At 38.4% G+C, this 25553-nt stretch overlaps 2 protein-coding genes across 2 annotated transcripts; both read right to left on the reverse strand.

The window, feature by feature from the left end:
• Window positions 1-5286: 5286 nt before the first annotated feature.
• Window positions 5287-11273, reverse strand: scn4bb (sodium channel, voltage-gated, type IV, beta b). Its single transcript, XM_053331902.1, has 5 exons — window positions 11189-11273; window positions 7082-7245; window positions 6783-7002; window positions 5573-5702; window positions 5287-5383 (listed from the first exon to the last, which is right to left on the reverse strand). The coding sequence occupies exons 1-5, from the start codon at window positions 11271-11273 to the stop codon at window positions 5287-5289; spliced, it is 696 nt and encodes a 231-aa protein (XP_053187877.1).
• Window positions 11274-15417: 4144 nt separating this feature from the next.
• mpzl2b (myelin protein zero-like 2b) lies at window positions 15418-24270 on the reverse strand. The gene is made up of 4 exons (XM_053331986.1): window positions 24081-24270; window positions 18618-18787; window positions 17759-17969; window positions 15418-17401 (listed from the first exon to the last, which is right to left on the reverse strand). Exons 1-4 carry the CDS (start codon window positions 24139-24141, stop codon window positions 17229-17231), a joined length of 615 nt encoding a protein of 204 aa, XP_053187961.1. The 5' UTR covers window positions 24142-24270; the 3' UTR covers window positions 15418-17228.
• Between the last annotated feature and the right edge of the window lie 1283 nt (window positions 24271-25553).

A 25553-nucleotide genomic window follows, 5' to 3' on the forward strand; every position in this document is an offset into this window, starting at 1 on the left:
GTAGTCATTGTATCTCGGAGCAACAAAAAGTCAAAGGTCATGTTGAACCCCTTCAGACAAACAACACGACAAGACAGATTTTGTTCCAAACTTTATTTGATTTTATGTTTCTATAGTAAACAGATTAAGAGCTGATATGCACGGATGAGAGGTTAAAAATAGAGACATCATCTGAGGGCAAGCCAGAGCATTGTAGCTTTATATTTATGTGCAGGGAGCAGCGGTGAATATGACTCGATGTCCATTTGTTCTGTAGGGTCTGATCGAGTACAGGGGCTCCAGTTCACAATACTCCTCTCTGGATGTTCCCCATTCATCCTGCATCCCATCATCCTGACTCCCTGATCCAGGACATCTCCTACAGTTGTATTGCCTGTAGTGTTGTCAGTGACAATAACTGAATGGTGCACTGGTCAGAGTATTCACTTCTGCTGTGATTTGCATAGAGTCCACCGCCATCATAAGGCCCTCACTGACACAATCTTAACATTCAACCAGAATATTTGTTTCTTCAATTCATTGATTAATTTAGACTATATTCAAACAAATCACACTCTTTGAATCTAATTAGACAACTGACAGAGATTAGCATTGCACATTCAGAAAAACACATTTCATGATCCCTGCAAAGGTTTGTCTTCATGTTTCCAAGTAGGTTAAAGATCGTATTTCTCAACGACTGAATTCATAAACCTGCATGAGGGTGGAGTGTCCCCTTTTAAGGCAAACAAGAATATGGAAACCACACGAGACAAATGTACAGTATCTTGTCCATACTATTTCTTGCGCCTTGTGTACCTCAGTGGTGGAAAGCAAGTGAGTTGGTTTACTTACATTTTATTGACACGTGTACTTAAATCGAGTGTGTCTATCACTATTACTATTTCTACTCCACTACATTTCTTATAGAGTTGCACTGTTAAAGATCCAAAGTGGACCCCAACCTCATGACCCCTTACAAATAAAGCAGTGTCTAGTTGGAACCTGTTGTTTCTAAACTTCTCACATGGTTTCATTTAGTATTTAGAGATGCAAAGAGGTCAAATTATCCAATATTTCATTTAAAAAATAGAAAAGATGAGAGAAAAATCCAAAAAAGAAAACAAATGTGTTTTCCACCCAATTCATCATTAAATGATAGCCAAGATTTATCTTGTGATCCTTTGGAGGGAGGCCAACCCATAGGTTGGGAAACACTGGATTAAACTGTATATAAAGTAGCTAAACTAATTCTACAATGTACAGTATCAGTCACAGGGGGGATTTTTCTGAAAAACTTTAACTTTTAACTTTTAACTTTAAAGTACATTTTGTATTTTTGCTTCAGTAGGATTTTTGAAAGAGGGATTTGTACTTAAGTAACAGAATATTAGTAGTTTTACTTGATTAAATGAATACTGAATATTCCACCACTGGTGTACCTGTAATATATTTCTCAAATATCCTATGAAATGGGATTAGCTATCACACATTCTTTAGTAATTCCTCCTGAAAAATTCATATTAAGTGATTAATGATACCATTTCACAAGACCTTCAATCAATGTCAGCACTTCTTCATGTATGTTGTTTGGTTTCTTCTTGTCTCACTTGGATGAACAATGTGACAAACAAACACTGATTTGAAGTACACAAAAATATACATCTCTTTAAAGTGCCAACATACACCCTTTATAATATTGCTTCAAGCCAGTGATTAAAGACTGGAGGCACATTATTATTAACAACATAACAGTGAGTTTCAGGAAACAACCAGAAAATCACACTTCACTATACAGTACATCTGTACACCTGTTGCAACTGAGGAGGCACGCTTATATCTGATCTGACATAGTGTTCAAGCACACGTTTGTCACTCACTCCAGAGGTATTTTCTTTAAAACCAGACATTCAGTGTCTTGAATGTGCAAGAGCTGCTGAAATTGTATTTTGCTGTTTGAATTTGATGCAGATACATTCACCTCCTGTTGTGATGCTCTGAGTATGTTTAGGAATGATCCCTGTTTGGCATGGTCAGTGGGCTACACTAAGAGCATCACTTGTCTTATTTCCTCCTTGAGCAGTGTATGTACTTGAACTACAGCCCCCCTACTCAGCCTGCTGCCTGAGACCTGATCCTCATCATTTCAACTATGATTTTATGGGGCATGGGCAGGGGTTTATGCATCTGGTAAAGATTATTTATTGCAAAGAGTTAAACACTGACTGAATTAATGTTTATCAGTGTTTAGAAAAAATGAACCATTTCCATGAGGGGCCACATACAAAGCAAAGGGAATACATTATGTGTAAACCAGGCAAATAGTAACCAGGGTCACATCACCAAACAGTGCTTAGCCGTAGCCTGGGTTAGCACAATGAAGAGCATGGCATAAAATGGGATTTATAATTAACCTCAGAGCTGATGCAACCAGTGTTAGTATATTATAACATATATTTTTGGGGTTTTTTCTGTTTTTTACCAAAAAAGTTTAATGTTTCCGAGCATTGTGTCTAAAATCTGGCCCACGTTGCACATGCTTTAAATGCACTGGTTATTTGTCTTAAAAGCAGCATCATCAGAGGATCATTCATTTTTCTATGGGGTGGGGGGTTGTTAGGGGATTGTCTATCAGTTCAGAAGCATGTTGTATTATTATTGTTTGCTGAGTCTTATAAATTGTTTTGCAATATGTAATCATCCTCACTGAGAGGAGCATGGAAGCACTAACAGGCACCTGTGTTTTATATCAAGCAAAGAGAAGGTACAGGATGAAAAGCTGGGCTGAATCCTTCAATACTCTGTGTGTGTTAGTACTGCTTAAATCACCCCTATTATAGTCATCTGAATAAATCAGAAAACACACTCTATGTGTAGCCACAAATTGAACATTGAAAATTCAAAACCAAATTAAGATTTAGTGGGCTACATTAAAGAAGGGTTACTGTGTATTTGGTGATAGTTAAAGAAGGATTCAACCCAGCTGTAACTACATTGCATTATTTTCTGTCTCAAGCACTGAAACAAAGAAGTGATTTTGTTTTGACAAATGACAGTCAAATGTACACTTTTGTATATGTAGTCTGGCTGTGGCCACAGACAATATTGTATATCATAGCTACAAAGTACTTTAAACAGTGCAGAACTTTTTAAAAGGACTTTGAAGCCACAATACAGTACCTAAAATAGTACATCACTGTGCAAAATTACATACAACTGGTAGAATTACATACAACATATTTTGCTGATTAATCCACATACTCAAACAGCTTGTACACACAAATTAAAACATGCAATGTGCACATGATTTGGTTTTAATCTTTAGAGTTCAAAAAGAAGCAATCTACCAGAGACACTGCTTACAGATCATAAAGATGCATGCTTTCACCAAGCTTATGCTCACTGCATAATCACTGTAAACACATGAGACCAGTGTGTCTACACATATCTGTCCCAAAATGAATTACTGTACCTTCATAGGTGCTTTGTGGTGCACTTAAAGTAATAACTAACAGTCAAATTACAAACATAAAACCAAAGAAACAGTTTATTTGCTTGGCAAAGAAGTATCAGATGATCAAACATCCATCAATAGATTAACAAATCCCATCTAAACTCATTACGCTTGTAGTATTGAGAGCGTGCTGAAACAGATGGGAATTTATCATGAATGAAACCTTGAAGGTTCTGACAATAAGTGGAGTCATTTTGTTGTTGTTGAAAGTGTTTTGTCTTCTTTCCATCTATTGTATTGATGCAATCAAGGTTACACATCCTTGGGAGTAATGTTTTTTTCCACAAAGGTCGAGGACTTTGTGGATTTTAAATCATGCTCTGTGTGCCATCAGGCCACATTTCAAAAGAAATCGTTTTGCGAGTAAAGTCCTAACTTCATCTAAATGTTAAGTTAAGTGTTATTGGGGCCCATTTTCCTCCAAACGATCATACAAACATAAGATAACACCTTTAATTTGTCTTTTTTCAGGTAATGTACTGTGCAATGTGGGCAAAAGAAGTAGTATTTTGAAAGTAAAAAATAAATCAAGCTGAAGTGTCTCTGGTAGGTTCCACCATTCTTTCAATGCATTTTAATAAACTATGTGCACATTTTTAATAAATATATGTACATTTGTGATTTGCACATTCTTTTGTTGTATATCACCTGCACTGTTACTCTCATGGGCACATGGGGTAGCATTGTGTGCACATGTACTTACCCAGAGGAAAATAAAGTCAGAGAAGATATCTCAATAATGTCTCATTCATGTCTCCTTGACAACTATGAGATCTATCAAACCAAAGTAAGACTATGGCTTACTTCTCATGTTTGTCATTTGTTTCTACTGAGCAATAAGATGCACAAACTCTCATCTTGGACTCCTTGTACGTTTCAAAGGAGATCTCATCAAGCTCTCAATTGAGTGTCAGATTTTCTCAACTTCTGGAGAAGTTGGCATGCTGCTATGAATTCGTGCTTCATTCATTCTTTTCATATTCAATAGTGAATCCAACACACTTACATAAAAATAAAACAAATAATGACTCGGTCGCACCTTAGAATCCTGTAACTTACAAAATACAACACAAAGATTAAATAAGCGCAATGCAAAGACTGGACATGGACTGTCTTCCCCATAACAATTCAGTAATTAGTTAATATTTAATAGTTTGCTATTATGGTATATTAAGGGAATTTATTTGTAATGTGTGCTTTCTGTCATTCTTGCAGCTTACATCTTGCACTATGGCACACGGGATGGATGGACAAAAAAAAGCTTTGATAAATAAATGCTGCATGAGGGCTGCAAAGACTCTAAATTATTGAATTTGGCACATTAGAGGGAGTGACATTTGTTGAGGTGACCATGGTCAAATAAGTCCTCATACACAAATGCTGCTTAAAGACTAAAGTAGTTGAATGCTGCACACTTCTTTAATACGTTTCACTGCGAAGAGACACATTTATAAACTGTTTTTACTCTGCTAGCTGAAATAGTCAGTTGTTACTGGTCGATTAAGGCAATCTGCAATTTTAGGAGAAACATATCAAACCAAATAGAAACCAAAATGAGGCTGAAATGAGAATCAGTTTTGTCTCCCCGAGCTGTAGCAAACTTTGAGCTGTAACATTTTCCTCTGGGTATATTGTACATTCCCCTGTGATGGCCACAGCCAGGCACAATGTTTAAGTTGAAGTTAACTTGAACATAATAAAGCTGTGAGTGTGCAAACATACACACATATACAAATATATGCAAATAAGGTATATAAATATGAGAACTCATGGTTTTATATACATGCACCTTCTCATTTCTTTTTTGGTGTTGGTTTTGAATCAGCTTTGGATCCTGAGAGGCCATTTTCTGTGTTGTCGATCCCTGATGAAGTTACAAGGCACTCCTTACTGCAGTAGGGCAAAGGGAGAAGAGAAGAAGACAGATTTAGATTCATAGCACTTGGGCTTGCTTAATTTGTTATCTACTTGAGCATGTACAGTATCTGAGCATGCTGCCAAACATCAACAATGTACTCTAATAAAACAGTATGAAAAGGCTTCATTGCTGATAAATATCCGGGTGGTTGGAAAACTCACTTTTTCTCCTCAAGCTTGGAAAGAACAAAGAGAGTGAAGTTCTTGAGCAACATGAAGCCCATCAGTGCTGCGATGCCTCCACCTACAGCTGAGGCTATGATGATGGTCAGTGTGTTGTCCACCACCCGCACTGCAGACATCAAAGGACAGGACCACAAGTTTTCAAGTCTGTCTGTCTTAAAACAACAATCAGGTGCCCAAATGAACACCGTTTTTTCCTGCTGTAATTATTCCTCTTGTTCATAGTGAGATCACTTCATAATACTCTTTCAATGTAAGTGACTGAGTGACTAAATCTACAAGCCTCCTACTATCCCACTAATACAAATTTAAGCATCTAACATGAGGCTTCCGCCATCCAAATTAGTCAAATCAAGTTTTCAAGTTAGTCTTTTTAGTGCCTAATTCCTTCTTTTTGTTATGATCTCTCCACTGAAGCTGAACAGGAAAACACTGCCTGCTCAGACACAAAGACAGATTATTTACTAAAAAGACTGTAACAGAGGAAGATATTCACTTAAAAAAAAAAACTAAGTCAAACAGCTGAAGCCTCTCGTTGTCTTGACACAAACTTTTAAATACATTATTCCTTCAAAATTAGGCCTGTGGATTTTGTCCCCCATCACTTAGATTGTAAATGCATTATGAAGGGATCTTCTAATGGTCCATATTTGGAAAAATGTATACAGCAAGAAAAACCTGTCAGTATCTATTAGTGTTATCCCATATTTGAGAATTTTACACTAAATTGTATGTCAGTGCAAGTAGTTAAAGATCCCTTCAGATATGTTTTAGGACATAAAAATCCTTAAAATGACATCTCCTCCTTCTCCCTCATTAAAAAATATAGAATCTATCTTCTGAGCGTATGTGCTCTGAAGGCTTGTGTCAGATGTGTAGCAGCATTTGATTGGTTGCCAGACTTGTTGCAATGTCAAAAATCACGCCTCTTTAACTCACATGTGACTAACATTGTCTTCTAGTCTCATTTTCTGCACATACATTATTCTGCTCAGTCAAGCTCAAAAATTACATGGCCAAACAAAGGAAAAACACATTTTTAAGTAGAGGGGGACTTTAAACCAAAACAGCAAATCATGAGCGTTTACCTGACACCTCCATTAATATGTATTAACAACAGGAATAATAAATCAGGCCCCTCCCTCACAAAAATCACACCACATTACCAACAAAGACTTTTGCCACTCACACTCGTCCACCACAACGAGGGTAAAGATAGCACTGTGGTTCTTGTCCTTTTCTTTGGGGTTGCGTCCAAAACAAGTGTACTGGCCTCCATCCTCAAAGGTGATGTTCCACAGCAAGATGGACACATTGTTTTTATGGTTCTTCCCCACAAAGTCCACCCGCTCTCGATATATCTTCACATGTGGATCTGAATCCTCCGATACGATCACTGAGTCACACACCTAATAAGACCAGAAAGCACCAATCATCCAAAACCACAAAACCTGAACATAAGCCTTTCTCTTAGGAACAGGTTCTTACCTTATGCATGGTGCCGTTGTCATTGAACTGCCAGTTGAAATAAAGGTTGTCAATACCGATACAGCTGGCGTACGTACAAGGCAACATAACTGTGCTGCCATTCACTGCCTCCAGGAAGGGAATCTTCCCGACAGACATTTCCAGGGCCTGAGAAGACCACAAACCTGAGGAGGAAGGTGAATAGAAAAAACACCATGGTAAGACTACACAGGGGTCAATTTTAGAGGGATAGTTTGACATTTTGAGAAATTTTGTGTATTTGCTCTATTGCCAAGATTTAAAGAGAAGATTAATACCACTCAATGTCTGTCTACTCATGTAGGTCTCAGCAAAAAAGCAAATAAGGGTATTCCACAAAATATCAAACTATCCCTTTAAGTTCAGCATTGAGATTATTCAATGACAGAACAATATAATTTATCTTAATGCATTTCCCATTCATGCCCCAACAAATACATTTCATTATCATGGTACAATTAATCATGTAACCTCAACCTTTTATTTCCATTGTTCTGGCAAAAGAATGACTACTGAATGGTTTCCTTCTCCTTTGCACAATATTCCTCATGAGACAATATATTCACAACATCCACGGTATAGATGCAAATGAAAATGAAAAACTTCAACTTAATGTAACATAACGCCTTGGACTTGTTTTATGGTCACATCACATCTGCTCATCCTGCTGCATGTGAGCAAGAAGAATGAGGTGAGATTCATGGACAGTGACCATCAGTTTGTCTCATATATGCTGAAACACTAGCGATAAAAGACTCAAACTTGTCTTTAATGTGGGTTCACAGTGCACAGCAAATGACACACATTTCACAGCTGTCTCGTTTTATACTTTTACTGATGTACACTAATAAGATGATTATGCTAGAGTTGTGTATGCATCATTCATTGAATTAAATCACTGGGTTATTCAAATTTTACAGAGACAAATAGTCACTCAGGATAATTAGCATGTTAGGGTTTATCATATCAACCATTTAATTTACATGTTTATGATTTTATAATCACTCTATAACGTACATACATAATATGTCTATTTTTGGCACTTGGCTTGTCAAATCCTCAGTAACATAACACCACAATTGATCAAATCTTACTTCCTCCCGTTTGGCTGCACCAATAAAAAAAAATGGGTGTTTGTCTCTTATTTTTTACTAATTCATTCTAGATATATGATAAATACAAGTGCAGGTGTTCCACGGTCATACTTAGCTGCTCAGTTTTGTGCCCAGACATGGATCAAGGTTACAGCTGGCAAAGACATTCAATATCAACTCTCTCTCTCTTTTTCCTACCTTGTGCCTAATACCTCCATCTAGTGTATTAGGCGTGTACTACGCTGACAAGGTGCTGTGCAGAAACCATCACACAGATTCAGAGGTTACACAGAGAAATCAGTAACAATAATAACATGCTAAACAGATGCTGGAGCTGCTGGAGCATTTTTTGTGCTGTATTTTACTCTAATTCTGCCGTCTGTTTTGTGCATACCGTGTCATGCCTTGTTCATATCATAGTCAAGGTCAACGGCCGGACAAGGACCACTGCAGCAAATCAGGATAACATAGCTAAGAGCAGCACAGATGGCTAACCACAGTGAAGGAGAGCGTGTGAGGATGTTATTGATTCATTCTCATCTGACTCTTGCTATCTTACAAACTCACTCCCTTCAATCTTTTCTACAGCTGGTCCAATGCAGCACAGTGAGCTTGCAAAAACAGTAGAATAGAAACAATGACGAGAGAGAGTAACAGCATCGCCCTTCCTGTCTCTTTACTGATGCACATTATTTTGTGTCACAATCACATACACCTTTGCACTTTTTTGCAATGCTCCCTTTTCATCCTTTCTGAACTCTTCTGACACTTTGTGTCCCTCTGTGTTCTTAAAATCTCAGTCTTGTAAAATCTCTCTGTTTTCCATTGTTTCTATCACTGTAGTTGCTGACTATAACCAAGAACAAAACAAGCACAAATACATGATAAAGTATCTCGTCTTCATTTATGGACCTTGAACTCAGTTGTGTTTTGTCTCATTCAAGCATTACAAACTTTTCAAAAAGTCAGTAGCTGACTGTTTGTTGTGTTTGTCAAGGAAAATCTTGGGTGTTTCAGATAAAAGTGGAGCAGTGGTGCTCCAGTTTGTTAGCCTACATATGTCAACTTTACAACAATAAATGTTGCATTAACACACAAGAATATGCTCTCTGTGCCAGTTTTTATATTTAATACATCCAACTGTCTCATATTAAACAGTTAGTATGAATTAAAAGATAGACCTCAGACTAATATATAGCAGCAGTGTATTTTAGGTTTATGGGGGGTTTAAAATCATTTGACCTCACTAAAGGTCAAAGTTGTGAAACAAAACAAGAAGTTTCTTGAAGTGGAGCAAAATTCAATGCATTGCTTTGCAATTAGTATTTCAGCAGCTCATATTGGAGAAGTGATGTCACCAACTTTAGTCTAAAGAAGCATTGTCGTGTCTGCGTCTGAATGCTTTTATTTGCAGATATAAACCTACCTAAGCACACAATAACTATCTGAGTAAATATCAGCTTTAGTACTCGTAGTTATACATTTTTGTCTGATTAGTAAATGTACATGTTTACAAAAACTGATCATTCTGTTCACTGCTTTAACAAGTGCCTTGTGCAATGAAAAAGTGCCTTTGCAACATACGGCTTTCAACTACGTCAGACTGCTTTATATAACAGAAAGAAAATATGGTGTTTTTTATATAGAATTTAATGTGTTTAGGTATGTGATTAACTGTAATACTTTTCATCTTTCTTAATGCAGTACTTGGCTGCCTGCGTATGTTGCTTGAGTCTGCCATGCAGTTTCTGTAAGGTGGACAAAAAACTTAATCTCAATACACCTGTGACCAAGAAACAGCTATTCTTGTTCTGAAAAGTAACACAATGTGTGTAAATACATCACAATGTGAAGTGGACACATTTTTTATTATTAGAAAGGGCTGAACAATATTTTAAAGAAGAAATTATTTGATACATTTTACAAAATGTTTACTGCACTATTCCTGCACTGATTGTCCACACCCATGAGGTGGTTTAGTCCAGGAAGTGTACAAGTAATGAATGAAGGAACCATGTAGGGAAAAAGTAATGGAAGAAACATGTATGACACATGCATTTTACCCAAAAGAGATGACTAATCAGTCTAAAGTCTGAGCTTTCTTGAATTAGTAGTGCTCTGTTTAACATTTAACAATGAACAATCAGCCAGTGGCTAACATAATTCAGTTTTCACACCTGATACTCTATATCCACCACACCACAACCTGCAACAACAATGTCCAATCTAAATACATTCACTACCAACTTTCTCTTTGTTCTCAAATTCTTGATTCAAAATTTTATGACTAAACGATGGTTTACTGACTCTTTGGACTGTTCAGAGTGACTCTTCTGCTCTTTTACTACAGATACACATCAGGTCCAGTACAATACACTGTGAATGACAGGGCCTAGTCTAGAGTGACTAGAGTCTGACAAAGCTTTTCCATCACAAATCCAGTTTATTCTGCTGACATATCCTTTCATGGACATTCAATCCCAATCCAAACCATTATAGATCACAGATAACACCAAACTGTAACTCCAACAGCCATGGTACAGCATTTCACACTGTAACAGGTTTTCATGAAAAGTTCAGTCATGTCCTTTCTGTGTTTCCAGAACCAGAAGCACATTTTGCTCAGAGTTTAAGCACAACATCATGGGGGAAAAAAGCACTAATCACACTATTTTCAATATCACAATATTTTTTATATTGCAGCCAGTCCAGTCAACAAAAGCGACATCCTTTTGTAAAACACATGTAACAACGCATGCAGAGAATACAGCTGCTAACATGTAGATACATAGGTCAGAAGCAGGTGAAGGTCATTGTCAGATCTGAAAGAGCCACATCATCATTGCTCTGCAAAACAACTCAAACACACACCACACTGATGTTGGGCACAAGCTAGTGGTTATTAAAGAAAGAGGAGACAGAATTGTTCACATCAGCCACAGCATAATGACCACAAATTAAAGGGAGGCGACCTTAAGTGAGGATTAGACATTACCAAGCAGCATTGAGAGGATCAGGCCGACACTGACGTGTGGAGGGCCCGGCTTTGGGGATCTGACCCCAACCCACTGGACCTCCATGGCAGACATATCTGCGCCAAAACAGTTACTGCTGCAGAATCCAGAAAAGGCTCGGGATTGCAAGTAGGATATCGTTCAGCACAGCTCGGCCCCTTTGGTCTCCTGGACTCGGTCTGGAACCTGCTGCCTGGGTGTCTAGTACCCAAATGAGACACGTCCCAATGTTGCACCTACAGCAGTCCTGGAGGTAGTGAGCCTGCCTGCCAGCCCTGACAGCACTCCTGTGGGAGAGACTGTAGGTTAGACAGAGGGCAGAGGAGGAGAGAGAGAAAGACACAGAGAGAAGGGATAGTGTAAGAAAAAGTTGCAAATGATATCTTGAAACAGGACATTGAATCACTATAAAACCACAGATAGTACAAAAAAAAGTTACATTTCACAGATGTAATGTGTGTTTGCATGTTTCCTGCATATGTGTTTGCATACACATATTGCAACACTGCCTGTATGTAAAGCTAAAAGAAGAAACATGAATTGAAGGTGAGTGTTATGCCTACCTGCTTCAGCAGCCGGTGTTCACTCAGAGGCCGGCGGGCTGCCTGCACAGCTGAGTCAGTGTGGACAGGACAGCAGCAAACACTCAATGCGCACAGTCAGGGTTCACTCAAGGAGAATCCGCCAGGCAGCACTTTCACTGCAGAGACAGCCACATTGCAGCGGCAGCCAGGACGAGAGACAATTAGAGATGAGGGTAGAGACTAACAGAAAGGTAAAAAGACAGATGGACAGGAGGAAAAGCTGCTGCTCTCATTCCTCCACAGCAGAGCCCCCGTGAAGCTTACTCCTCTCCCAGCCCGTCCCTCCTGCTATCTCGCAACTTTCCCCCCCATCCTCTTTGTTTGCGTGCCAACTCTCTCTCTCTCTCGCTCTCTCTCCCTCTCTCCCTCATCCCTCTGTGTCCCCTCCCTCACCTGCCCCTGTACCCCTCTTATCCTCTTTCTCTCTTCCATCGCTTCCCCCATTCACCCCTCCTCTCTCTGCTCCCTCCCTCCTCCCCATCTCCTGACTTGGGGCGTGTACTGTATGCAGACTCAGGCACTTTTGTCAGAGTGTTTGTGAAGATCAGAGAAAAGTTCTGCAGTGCAGGTTGGGGAGGTGGTTGTGTAATGCAGCTCCAGGGCCGAGCCAGACACACAGGCCCGTATTGGAAATGTATCCATTCATAAATAGATTTCTTTCACTTATGTCAGTGTCATGACTTGCCAATTTATTTTTATTTTTTTTACACCTTGCAGAAATACAATTGGAAGAGAAAAATAGTGTTTACTCTCCATCCTTCTCTCTATTATGATTTTAAAAGCCTCTGATTGTTCACCTATAATTTCCTTTCCTTTCACTCGGTCTGTGCTTATCCTTGACAGAGTTTTTCTGACTCCTCTCCTCTCCTCTCCTCTCCTCTCCTCTCCTCTCCTCTCCTGCCAGGATTCATATTCCCCTGGCTCAGTATAATCAACATCCACTGCCACATTGTTAGGTGTGATGTGTGTGTGTGTGTTGTGTGTCCCATTCAGTGCCTAGAAGGTCAAACTATCTTGGATATCATGGAGCCTTCATTTATCTCATGTGATCAACTTGATGCAGCTGCAAGTGCATTATGACATGAGGCGGTGTGTGCAATAATTTTTCACAGGACAGCTCCTTTCCCATAAAACATCAGTCAACAACAGCAGACTAGTGCCTTGTATCTGCACTTATCACTGCAGGACATTACAGAGGAACTGCTTAGCTCAGGCTTTCCAGATTTGATTAGTCAATTTTAGACCTGACTAACGGTGCATTCTTACATGTAATAAGAGCATGGTGTCTCTGTATGCTCTCAAGTTGCATCCATTACTGTGAGTAGGTGACTGTACAGTAATAATCAATCTAAAGCACGGACAGTAAGCAGTTAAATAAGCTTCCGTATAGAGCAAAGAAGAAAAAGGTATTGTGAGTGCTACCAAGGTTGACCATGTGACAGTGTGTGCCATCTGAGCTGAGGTACAGTTACACAGGCAGAGGACAAGAGGACAACCACACATCCATCTTGGACTAACCTGCTGGTTGTTTTGCTCAGCTACAGAACTGGTGTCTTTTTTACAGGAAAAGAAAAGGTAAAGTTTGCAAACTCCGAAAGGCTGTAACTTAAGTTGGCGGGTTGAACTGGCAGCTGTCGGTAGTTGCTATATATGCTTATACTGTACTTTGCAAGTACTTGTGATCTATTATTCATCGAGCAGGTTATTACATGGACATACTCTGTAAGATGGATTTTTTTAGTTGCTTAGTAAGAGTAAGTAAGTGTTTCGTGCTGATTAAGTGAAACGTGTCTAGTTCGGCTATAAACTCTTGTATTCATCTTTGTATTTTTATGGAGATATTCATACTCACATTCTAGAGTCAGTGGGTCCGAAGGAACATGGTATCATCCTGACAAATGTGACAAAGCAAACAAAAGCAGACATAGAAACATTATTCAGTGTCATCCGATGTTAAGTGAACAAAGTTAAACCGCATGAGATTGAAACATACACCAGCAGTCTGATTCATGGCTCTATAATGAGCATTTCTTTACAGGTCGATGAAGTGTGGTGCAAGGTGACAGTAGGTGGAGTGGAGAGTGGTCTAGTGGATGTGGAGCTCTAAGTGAGAGATAATGTGGCCAGGCTGCAGGCTGCAGGCTCACTGCTCTCCTCTCCAGGCCCCTCCACTGGAGTATCAATGCAGCAGCGGTGGGAACTCTTCCAGAACTGCAATAAGAAAAAAAGAAAAAGAAAAAAACACAGCACCATTTTGCTGCAGAAACACAGGGTGCTGCTGCAGACCTGTGCAGGACCACTGTGACTACATACACAGCATGTCCATGAACAGACTCAGTCACACATAATCATTGTGGTATGTACAGATATTCATTAGTATGTGTCCAATATCATTATTCATACATGCCACAAAGGTGCACGCTCAGCTTTTAAAAGCACATGGATGTCATCTGCTCTTACTGCAGCAAAATGTCGGCTGCTCCAAAGCAAAGATGGAAGGACATACAATTTTTACAGCTTGTACTATACATTGAACAGTGACAGTGACGATTTTTTTTAATTTAAGTGAAATAACCAGTAAAACATAAAACATACTTGCTTAAGAATTACAGAAATGTATTTAAGGTATAAAAAAGCAGAAAAACGGTCCCTCTGACTGATAATATATTATATATAACAATATTATACACTGTTGCATTAGTGCATAATAGCATACACCTACCTACTTAGACCTGGATAAGTTACTGTAGGTCAAAGTGAGATTAATATACTTTTTTTCTTTATGAAAGACTGTGCTCACACCCACACACAGCCAGGTTATCCCAGGCTAGTTTTTTTGTGGTTCAGTTGTGTTTATTTACATGTGTGGGCCATTTCCGAACAAGTTTATAACTGTCTGTACCCCAGAGTGATGCATTTCTTACCTGCCATTAAATTCTTTCTCTTGCTGTTCCTTTCCTTGAAAACATAATATTCTCATGCCGTGTGCCTTGAAAATATATTTGTCAATAGCCCATTCAAAGACAGAACCTGATTGGACATGTTCCATAAAAGGTCAAATATAGACTTAACATTTAACAGTCAGTATGAAGAAGCTGGTGGTTTATGAATACCTTAGATAGTGCCAGACACGCTCACACAAGTCCTAGGTTTGAGTTCATCTGCACCGTGACTCAACAACTGCTCCACGTTAACAGCATACTCCAGTTTTGTTGATCTATTCTCTAGATAACTATGAAAGAATATGTACTGAAGATTGTGTTAACTCAGTGGGGAAAACATTGCTGATGATACCACCAGAGGGTGATGTGTCATATAGTACATTTTCTTTTGTTTTATGTTTATGCTGATTTTCCAGTGATACTGTTTATTTCCATGTATGTTCAGGGAGCAAAATTTAAAACCCTGAGGCTATTCATCTATTATTCAGAAAATGAAAGTGTACAAAAAATCTGTAAGCTTTTCTCAGCTAGTTCAGGAACTGAAAGCTTGTTTGCTCATGTTATGAATGACACACACAGGAGTGGCTGGTGATTGGTATTTCACACACCTCCACCCTGTTCATCTGGAGAGCTTCTCAGTTTCCTGACACTGAACTTTTTTTTAACTACAAAAACACATAACACTTTATTTCAAAAAGGTCTTTATTCCAAAGTTGCTAAATTCATATGCATATGACATTTCACAAGTGTAGGGCTCTGCTTATTTAACACTATATACAAAATCAAAGTACAAAATCACTTGTGCAATATTGCCCATGTAGTAAACACCCTTACTTGGTTTATCATTTGTAAATCTGATGCTAGAAAATCTCGAAGCAATAATATTTTCAGGCAGCATCCAAAACCCTGTAATGCTGCGCTGTGACACAGTTAAAAGCTGTTTCTTACTGTTACTTTTAATTAGTCTACTCTCCGCTGATACTTTTAGAAAGTGAGCTAAACAATTGTTTGATCTGACGGCGGCACAGACAACACAAACACTGAGTGCATTAGTGTGTGGTTGTAAGTAAAATTGGCTCCACTTGTTAAAAATCTATAGCTCATTTATTTAACATGAAAACTCATAAATATTCATGACATTGATCTGAGGCAATGAATTTCAGGTCGTTGCTGTATGGAAATCCAGTCAAATTAGAATGGAGGAGCAAAGCTACATTCATCACGTGCAACAAATGAGACACACATCCATCACACCACATCTATAAAACATGTAGAAATTAACTTTAACTATAATGCTGCATTTCAGCAGCCACTGCACTGAGATCTGTACAATAAATTACATGGACAATTTACCCATTTAAATGAATTGCAAAACAATTCTAATCAATGGAATCTGTCTGATTTCAATCATCATCATCATCATCACCACCATCGTCATCATCATCATCATCATCATCGTCATCTTCCTCACCGCCTTCTTCCTCTTCATCATCTCCACTGCTGGGTTCAGACTCCTCGCCGTCTGAACTATCAATTTCTTTCTCCTTTGTCATAAGTTTCAGGTGAACTGCCTCTTCAGGTTTACTGACGCAGGCCCCCAAAACAAAATCAGTCACACGCATGCATCGACACACACACACACACACACACGTAAACAGTGAGATGGGCTATTCATGGATAAATGTAGCAAATAAACAAAAGAGTGGCTTACACTGGTTTACCTCGTGAAAATGTCAGTTGTAAGATTTACAGAGAAAGAATACAATACCCAGAATGCTCAGCTTGAAACGAACCCAACCAGAGCACCCCAGAGAACTGATGCACTGCTTCTTTCCGTAGATAAATATGAACAAAACATGAGATGAGCATTTCTCCAACAAAATCAGTTCATGGTTCTCTGGGTTTAAAATAAAGAGGATGTGACTAAATTCACTGCAGCAGTATTGTTTTTGAAGTGATTTTCAGGGATATAATTAACCATGTTTCAAGTCATCAGTTATCAAAGCATAATTCTATAAAACTTATGATAAAATAACTGATGTTTTTTGTTTTTTTAAGTGGTAAAAACAAACTATTCCAGGATTATTGTGATAAAAATAGTTTTGATTGGTGCGGTCAGCTGCTGCTGTGAATTGAGGTTTATAATCAAGTTTCAAGAACAGCAAATTCATCCATATTTACATCTCCGACTCAGCACTTTAAAATCTTTAAATAAAAAGTTAAAAGACGGTTATAATCATGGGCAACTTTTGGTAAGAACATATAAAACATAAAAGGTGAACATATAACAATGTAGCATTACAACAACTGAGAAGGGTGGCACATTGTATCTAATACTGAAGTAAATAAACTACAATAATATAGGAAGGAATCACTTTGGAGGAGCAAACATGGAAGAAAAGACACCTTTCTCCCCCCCTTTCATCTGTCTCTACCCAAAGAGCCACAGCAGTCCCGAGAAGAAGAAGAGGAGGGGAGCTCCAGTTCCCTGGCCCTCACCACACAGTCGGGTCCTTCCACTCCTGCTCCCGTGAGTCCATTTCAATATCGTTTTCCATGTGCCTCTTCTTGCAGTACCTCACTGCCACAAAGATGATGAGGATTAACAGGATTACACCACAGGCGCCTCCCACTGCTATTGCCAGGATGCCGATCTCAGAGAAGGTAACTAGAAAACAACCAAAAACAGTGATAACAGACGCTGAAAGCTGTCTGTTGGGAAAGCAGCCGCAGAGAACAAAACAGAGATAACATTAGAATATATAAATACAGCCAAGTGTTCCAGTGGTTTAACACACTGTCCTTATACATTTTGTTGCATGAATTTCACATGCTAAAGTGGTCTTGAGCAAGACACTGAACAGCCAGCTGCTCGAGGCTGAGCCTGACCTCTGCACTGACCTCCCTGTGGAGAGGCCTGAGTAACAGATAGGACCTTAAAACACATAATACACATAATGACTGAAACACAAAAAATCACTTTAATATAAACATATCCTGAAGTATGCAGTGCTGCCAGTCTAACCTTTGTCGACAACTTTGAGGATGATCTCTCCATTACTGCCGTGCACATCTGGTCGGTTGCGCACTTGGCAGCTGTAGGTGCCATTAAAGGTTGGCTGCACCTGCTGAAGGGTGATGGAGGCGTCCTTTCTCATAATATCTCCCGACCACACCGCATGACCTTTAAAACGCCCTGACTGGGGAGGGTATTGTACTTCATGGTAGTAAAACACCTGACAGACACACACACACACAGACACACACACACAGACACACAGACACAGACACAGACAGACACAGACAGACACAGACACACACACACACACACACACACACAATCCAGCAAAATTGTGGTGAGTGTAGAACTTCGAACACATTACCAATTCCCAAAATAACTGTATTTTCTTTTACGTTAAAATGAGTACACAATAGGTGTCATCTCTGGCATGGTGTGTGTGCATGCTGTGCCAGGTCTGAAGTGATATGTGAGAAATAAAGCACAAGAAAGCCTCAGCCTATGTATTGCTATACAGCGGGAGAACAGGTGATGTGTGTGTGTGTGTGTGTGTGGCTTTTTTGTTTGTTTGTTTGTTTGTGTGTTTGTTTTGGGGGAGATCAATAGCCTTTCCTGGCATGAAACACAATTTTAATATTATTATCAAAGTTCAGCCATAACCCAATAAAGTCAGAAAACTAATAAAAAAATGGCTTCATTGTATTAAATAGACCATTGAAATGGGTCAAATTTGACCTAAACACAACAGGAGGGTTAAGGCAATATAAACAAAAACATTGGCATATATTTAATTAATTTAAAAAAAATCATAAAATAACAACAACACATTCAAAGCATTTCCTCAAAAAACACAGTTTCTACTCACCGACTCGTCATTTCCTGAATTCAGTCCCCGGAAGTTCCAGGATACTGTGAGGGTCTTGGGTGCCACTGGATGAGTGGAGGTGAAGGTGCACTTGAGTCTCACATCTGTCCCATTGAGCGCTTCCACCTCAGCTGTAGTGTAAATTTCAATTGCATTGACATGTCGCACCCCTGGAATAAAAAAAGAAACGTGAGAAAATTCACAAATTAACAAGCAACCTCATACAAACATCTTTACTAACTGACTAAAGTTATATTTCAAAGTGCCACGGTATCCAAGTTTCTTATTTAATTTTTCTGTAATTCCTTCCAAAAAACTGTTCTGAAAGGCCTAAAGTTTACTTAGTTAATTTCCAGGGAAAAAAACAACTCCCATTATAAAAAAGTTTTCTTTGATTGTAACTTTTTCTTTGTCATTCTGGAGATTAAATTTAGTTGCCACAGCTTATTTAACAAAGAAAGCATTGAGAATAAAATGACACATGCCTCAAATATCTAGTGTCCAGTGTTTGTAGCTATAAACTGTAACTCTGTAACTCTTTCTTGTGCCAACAGCTGCCCACAATCTATTCTGCAGCCACTGTGTGAGTTTGTTACACCTGATTTTCTACTTTTCTCTATGAGTTCACTTCAGCACAGTAAACAAGAATGCTTGTTTGTTCTACACCTACTGCAGGTTAATGATTGCATGTGTGTATGAGTGCAGAGGGTCAGGCAAAAAGTGCATTTTCAGGAGGTCAATATTAAACGTATTAACTAAAAAAGAGCACATTTGGATATTGGGAAACGGCATCTGTTCATCATCTCATTAGTGACCTCAAAATGAACTCTTCCATGTTCAAGTATACTAAGTGAAGTACACTATTCGTCTCCTTCAGGGGGTCTCATACAGTTAAATATTTAAGCTAAATCTGGATCACAGTTAAGGGCAGTCCCTCAGACTCATCCTGAGGATTAAAACATTCCTTCTAAGAAACCAGAGAGAAGAAGAGCAAAGAATGTCCTCTAATCCTGGACAGAGAATATGTATGCAGAGCAAAAATAAACTGTCATAAAATTATTCAGAGGGATTAAAAAAATAATAACCCATTACTAAATAGATTAAATGATAGAATCATTATAAGATAATGACATTTATTTGGACAACAATTATAGGAAATTATTTAATATAAAATAAACCTCATAGGCACCTCAAAGCAAGTTCAGGTGTCAGCCAATGAGAACATTGTGGTGGATTTAAAATTTCTACTTCAGCTTTTAGATAAAAATGACACTTTGTACATTTGAACTGTAGACTGTACAGTACATTTATTTATACAAATGTATCTATTTGAATGTTTCCATCACTTGTATTATTAACCAAATGATTTCCCAGTTAAAAAGTCAAATTCTTTAGTGTCAATATAAATGTCCATTTAAAGTGAGTTTCTTTGTGTCATTCCTGACACCTGTTAAGCTCCAATATTATCAATTGTTTAATTATTTAATTCTAGGAGGAGCAGACCTATTAAATCACCTCTCTGTTAGCCCCACTATATTTATGCAAATGAATGTCTTTTCATTTATTTTTACAATATTACTTGTAATCTTTGTGAAAAATATTGGACAATGCTAACATATTACTACAAGTGACTCATCAAGATAACGACATGGTCAATATGACAAATTCTCCTCCTGACAACTGCTACCTGGCCATATGTAGGGCTGGACGATATGTCAATATTGCAACAATGTTGTAGGGATTGGTACTTTCACAATAAAATTTTTGATAAATAATCATCAGTAATGTGGATACAATGACTAAGTGGGTAAAGTCAAATAATAGAGCTACAACAGTCTGGTTAGTTCAGACTTGACTTCACTGTACTGTAATGCAGCCTTTAAAATCAGGAAAAGACAACAATTATGCCATATCAAAATATATGACGATTTCTAGTTTCATAGCCCTAGGTGAGGCAAATGTAAACATCAAGGAAAAGGTGGGGGGGGTAAATACCAGCTTCAATCCCGACCACAGAGGCAAACAAGACCATCTCTGCGTTCATCTCTGCATCCCTCTAAACATCAAGGATGAGGAAACAACACCAGGATAAACACCAGCTACAATCCCAACTACATGGATCCTCTTTACATTTCACATCAGTCATTTTTAACAGCAGTCTCCATCCCATCCCACTGCAGGCGAGTATACTGGCTGCCCTGTTGGGTCGTCACAAAGACTTGTACTGCTCACAGGCCAGTAAGCCCGAAGCTGCACTCATTGACGCTGGAGACTTCACTCAGGCTAAACTTAAGAAGGTTATACCTACAGTTGCAATGATTCATTGATTAATCATTTGGTGTCACTCTTTAAAAAAAATAAAGTTCAAATTATCTGATTCCAGCTCCTAAGATGTGAATATTTTCTAGTTTCTATGATAATAAACTGAATATCTGATTTGCGGACTGTTGGTCGGGCCACAGAAAACATTTGAGGATTTCATCTTGGGCTTTGGGAAACAGTGATCAACATTTGTCACTATTTTCTGACCAAACAACTAATCGATGAATTGAGAAAATAATTGTCATATTAATCAATAATTTAAACAATTGGTGGTTGCAGCCCTAGTTGTTCCTGACCTCCATTAACATATCGGTTACACCACAAGGACAATAAATACTCTGGACAACTGTTACACACACCAGACCACGCTACAGTCTGCACTACATGATGCAGTCTGGAGAACGGTCCAAGACGCCGCGTCAATGTGACTGACTTGAATTTGTTGTTGTGGATTGTCAGCTGTGCTAAAGGAAAGAGGATGTTATAAAGTGCGTGAAAACGATGGCAAAGAACAAACGCAGCATTAACACGACATTCATAACGGCATCATGAAACATTTGTTTGCAAACCATTACGGTGAAATAACAGAGGTGTGGTGTTTTTGATTATTTTAGGGGTGAGTGCTGCTCTTACTTTAGCATGCACATGAACACTTGATGCCTATGGCAAAATCAAACAAGACACCTTAGCAGAACTAGGAGTATTAAACACAATGTAAACTTTTTTTTCAAGTAACAATTTATTTCCATGTGTTTTTATCATTTTTCTTCTGTTATATCAGGTTAGTGAGGTTTTTTGTGAAAGACCGTCCTGTACAGTATTCATGTTACACAGATTGAGCAATCAAACTGAATTAACCAATGCAAATCTCCATGAGCTCATTTCACAACAATTTTCAAAGACCGAACTGATAAAACAGTGAGATGGGTGAGCAGAGTCAAAACTGAAAATGGAATTAAAAAATACATTTCATCTTCCTCTTAGACATAGATGCTGAAATCTGGTCTATTTAAACTGATGAATGAACTTGTTTGTTTGCCAATGTTTGTATTAATTGTTCCTTTTCAATTAAACTCAGTCAATGAAACGCTTTCTAACCTCCTGCAGGTCTCTTCAGGTTAATACTTTCATTAATCTGCAAATAAAAAGCTGCCATGCCACACTTGAAATAGATGCCAACATTTAGTTTCAGTTCCACAGTATTGAAAGAATCTGGAAACACTGTGAATCATAAGTTGACGTTCCAACTGCCCCATGTTATCTGCCAGTTATGGAGTCATAAAATGATTTATCACACATGTAATCTTAAATGTAATTGTTCATTCAGATATCTTCAAGAACACCACAGTTGTAGATACTCAATAACTGACTGCCTACAACCCTATTTGATAGCAAAGGTGGTGAAATTGTAATATTAAAACTAAATATAATCTAAAACCATAGATTCATATGTAAATTCCATCAGAAGGCAAGCACAGTGAAGCCCAATTCTGGTTTTCCACTATTCAACAATAAAATCAGGCATTCCACCACACCTCTGGCCACCATGCCAAGTGTTATCAAGCCTGCCTGTCCAAACAGCTCCTCTGTATGCAACAGCTGCAGGATGATTGAGCAAAACAAAATCTGCTACCACATATCACAACAACATAAAGATTGTGTTATGTCTTTTCTCTTGTCACACAGCATAGTTTTGTAGTGTTTAGGATCAATTTAGCAGAAATACCTTGTGTTGCCTTACCTTCACACTTAACCCTTTATTGGGCAAATAATTATATTTGGTAACTTCTGTAAATATCCCAAAATATCCTTCCTTCCTTCCTTCTTTCCTTCCTTCCTTTCCTTCCTCCCTGCCTTCTTTCTTCCCTTCCTCTTTTCCTTTCTCCCTCCCTCGTTCCTTATTTCCTCCGTCCTTCTTTCCTTTCCTTCCTTCCATCTGTCCTTCCTCCCTCCCTCCTTCTCTCCTCCCTTCCTTCTTTCCTTCCTCCATCCTTCCTTCCTTCTTTTCCTTACTTCCATCTGTCCTTCCTCCCTCCCTCCTTCTCTCCTCCCTTCCTTCTTTCCTTCCTCCATCCTTCCTTCCTTCTTTTCCTTACTTCCATCTGTTCTTCCTCCCTCCCTCCTTCTCTCCTCCCTTCCTTCTTTCCTTCCTCCACCCCCCTTTCTTCTTCCTTCCTTCCTCCCTCCTTCTCTCTTTCTTTCCTCCCCCCTACCTTCCTTCCTTCCTTCTTTCCTCCCTCCTTCCTTCCTCCCTCCTTTTCAATGAGTGTCCTATAAAGGGTTAAGTTGCTGATGGTGCTGAGAGCTGCTAACGGGTATAATGTAAATCACTTTTATACCTGTAATTAACTGTAGCAACTGCCTGAATTCAAAAGTGCAAATTTTTGTAGTATTCTTCCTCTTTTTACATCAAGATTAAGTAATTAAGATATCTTCTACATTTAAGTAAACACTTGTCAATGAGAGAGTAAAACTACAGAAACATATTTAATTGAGAATATTTTGGGTTTGAGCCTGCATGGTCTGATTTTTTAGCCACAAAATGATAGATCACAGTCACCACCACAAAAAGCAAGTTGCTACTATATATTACTGAAATTTAAGAGAAGAAATGTGTTTACTTTTGCTTATAGTTTCTTGCTTGCTCTGCTTTGGGGAAAATGACAATAATATATTCTAAGTATTCAATTATACTCATTGACAACACAATTTTAGATCATATTCTAAATCAAATGAATGGTATTGTTAATGGTGTAGGCTATACATGGCCCATATGACACAGTTAGTCTACCTATGGCCTCAAACACCACCATACAGTGAGCACCTGTCACACATCAATGTATAAATGTATATGTATGTGTACAGTATATGGCGCTGTAGGCTACTCTGTAGGCTTCATGCAGTAGCTTTCACTGGTAGGAGCAGTCTTCGTTTTAAAGCTCCGCCTATAGTTTAAATTAAGCTAAACAACCTCCCTACCTACAAACACTCTATTATTCTTCTAAACCCTGCAGGGAGCCGTGAATAATAAACTTATTAAACACTTAAACGGTATTAAGAGAATTGTCACATTGTTTTAGCGTTAGGAAAATCAGCTTACAGCGAAGTCTTCGGTCTTGTACGGAAGTTGCTCAAACTCACCTGGCACCAGCAGTCCTCCCAGGAGAAGCAGAGGCCATATCCGATACATAAGATAATACATTTATAATTAATTCCCCTGTTAAAGTCCCTTCATGTAAGTGTAATAGAGAGCGTCACGTATGTCACCGACGTTTTTATCGGAGTAAAAGAGACTCTAGCTGAATCTACGTTTGAGTTGAGAAAACGCGTCACCTCTGAACACACCTGATGGGCGGGGTTAAACCTGAATTCTTGAGAAACCTGTTAAGTCCCTAAAATCAACCCTAACCTGCTGCTAGACCTCAGCTGATTCAGAGGATCCGCTTTTATCCGAACACAAAGCTTAAAAGTTTAGACTGACAAACATGTGCAAATAAAGTTTTTGTAATTGCTGAGTCAAATTAATTCCTGACTTGTAGATTACATTTTCTGCCGACTGGTGCCATCTTGTGACCACAGTCTCACAAACAGAAGGACGCTTCATTCTGACCTCAAGTCAACAAATAAAGCATGTTAGGGGGCTGTCAGCGAATCTAAAAATGTGTATTGTGTGGTCATGTCAGCAGCTTATTATCATCATAAAGTAGGCCAATAGACAGATTTTGTTCTGGGGTAAACTACTATAAAAAACAGCCCTTCGTTTTTTGGTCACACTAGTAAATTGAGTTATTTAGCAGTGTACCCAAAGCGATCACTCATTTCCTCTGAGTGCCTATATGAAGATAATCTGAAATACCGAATAGGACAAGTAGGCTAAACCTATGTCCTAAAACTATAACTATGACAAGTTTAAATAAATAAAATGAGTCCCTGACATTTTTCAATAACACTATACTAATGCCCAAAAGCTTAGACAATTAATTTTGTTGGTTCAAGTCATTCATTTGAAATACTCATCAAACATGTTTTAAGATTTGTGTATGGTTTTTCCACAAAAAGGTAATACATTTCTCAAAATTCTTCGTTGCTACCCCTTCTCATTTAGTAAAAATCAAAAATATAAAAATATACAAATATACATTGTTCATTGCAAAAGTGTACTTGCTGGATGCAAGATGACCCCTACTTTATTGTTAAGTCCATTCAGTCACCAGTATATATGCTCTTGTGTAAGTTGCAGACTGAATCACAAAGTCAGAGGGGTTGGGAGGGGGCTGATTCAGAGTTTGAAATGAATCAGTTGTGGGAGTTGTATCATTAAATCATTAAAGCACTCTCTACCTATCTTGATTTCTGTGACTAAGTGGTTAAAACATCCAGCAAAAGAAAAACAATGGGTGTTTAAAGATTAACTAGAAAGCATACAGTCTAACAACATATTGATCCAGATTTAAGCCAGCATGCAACCTGCTTAAGTGCTACTGAGCAATGATGTGAGTGAAGTCAAGAAAAAATGGACACCACACACCTATTTTCAGATACTAACAGAATATTTATTAGGTAATATTTATAGGGTAAAAGTGACCCAGTGTTTCACAGTGAAATCTTTGATCA

The sequence above is a fragment of the Scomber japonicus genome, chromosome 13 (assembly GCF_027409825.1).
Source record: "Scomber japonicus isolate fScoJap1 chromosome 13, fScoJap1.pri, whole genome shotgun sequence".
In the NCBI taxonomy this organism is placed as follows: Eukaryota; Metazoa; Chordata; class Actinopteri; order Scombriformes; family Scombridae; genus Scomber; species Scomber japonicus.

Coding starts and splice junctions, on each gene's coding strand:
- mpzl2b (XM_053331986.1), bottom strand. CDS start 24,141: ATGTATTATCTTATGTATCGGATATGGCCTCTGCTTCTCCTGGGAGGA. Junction 18,788..24,080: donor GGGAGGACTGCTGGTGCCAG/GTGAGTTTGAGC, acceptor TTTTTATTCCAG/GGGTGCGACATGTCAATGCA. Junction 17,402..17,758: donor CCTCAAAGTTGTCGACAAAG/GTTAGACTGGCA, acceptor GTTGTTTTCTAG/TTACCTTCTCTGAGATCGGC.
- scn4bb (XM_053331902.1), bottom strand. CDS start 11,273: ATGGAGGTCCAGTGGGTTGGGGTCAGATCCCCAAAGCCGGGCCCTCCA. Junction 7,246..11,188: donor GATCCTCTCAATGCTGCTTG/GTAATGTCTAAT, acceptor CTTCCTCCTCAG/GTTTGTGGTCTTCTCAGGCC. Junction 5,384..5,572: donor TCCAAGCTTGAGGAGAAAAA/GTGAGTTTTCCA, acceptor GCCCTACTGCAG/TAAGGAGTGCCTTGTAACTT.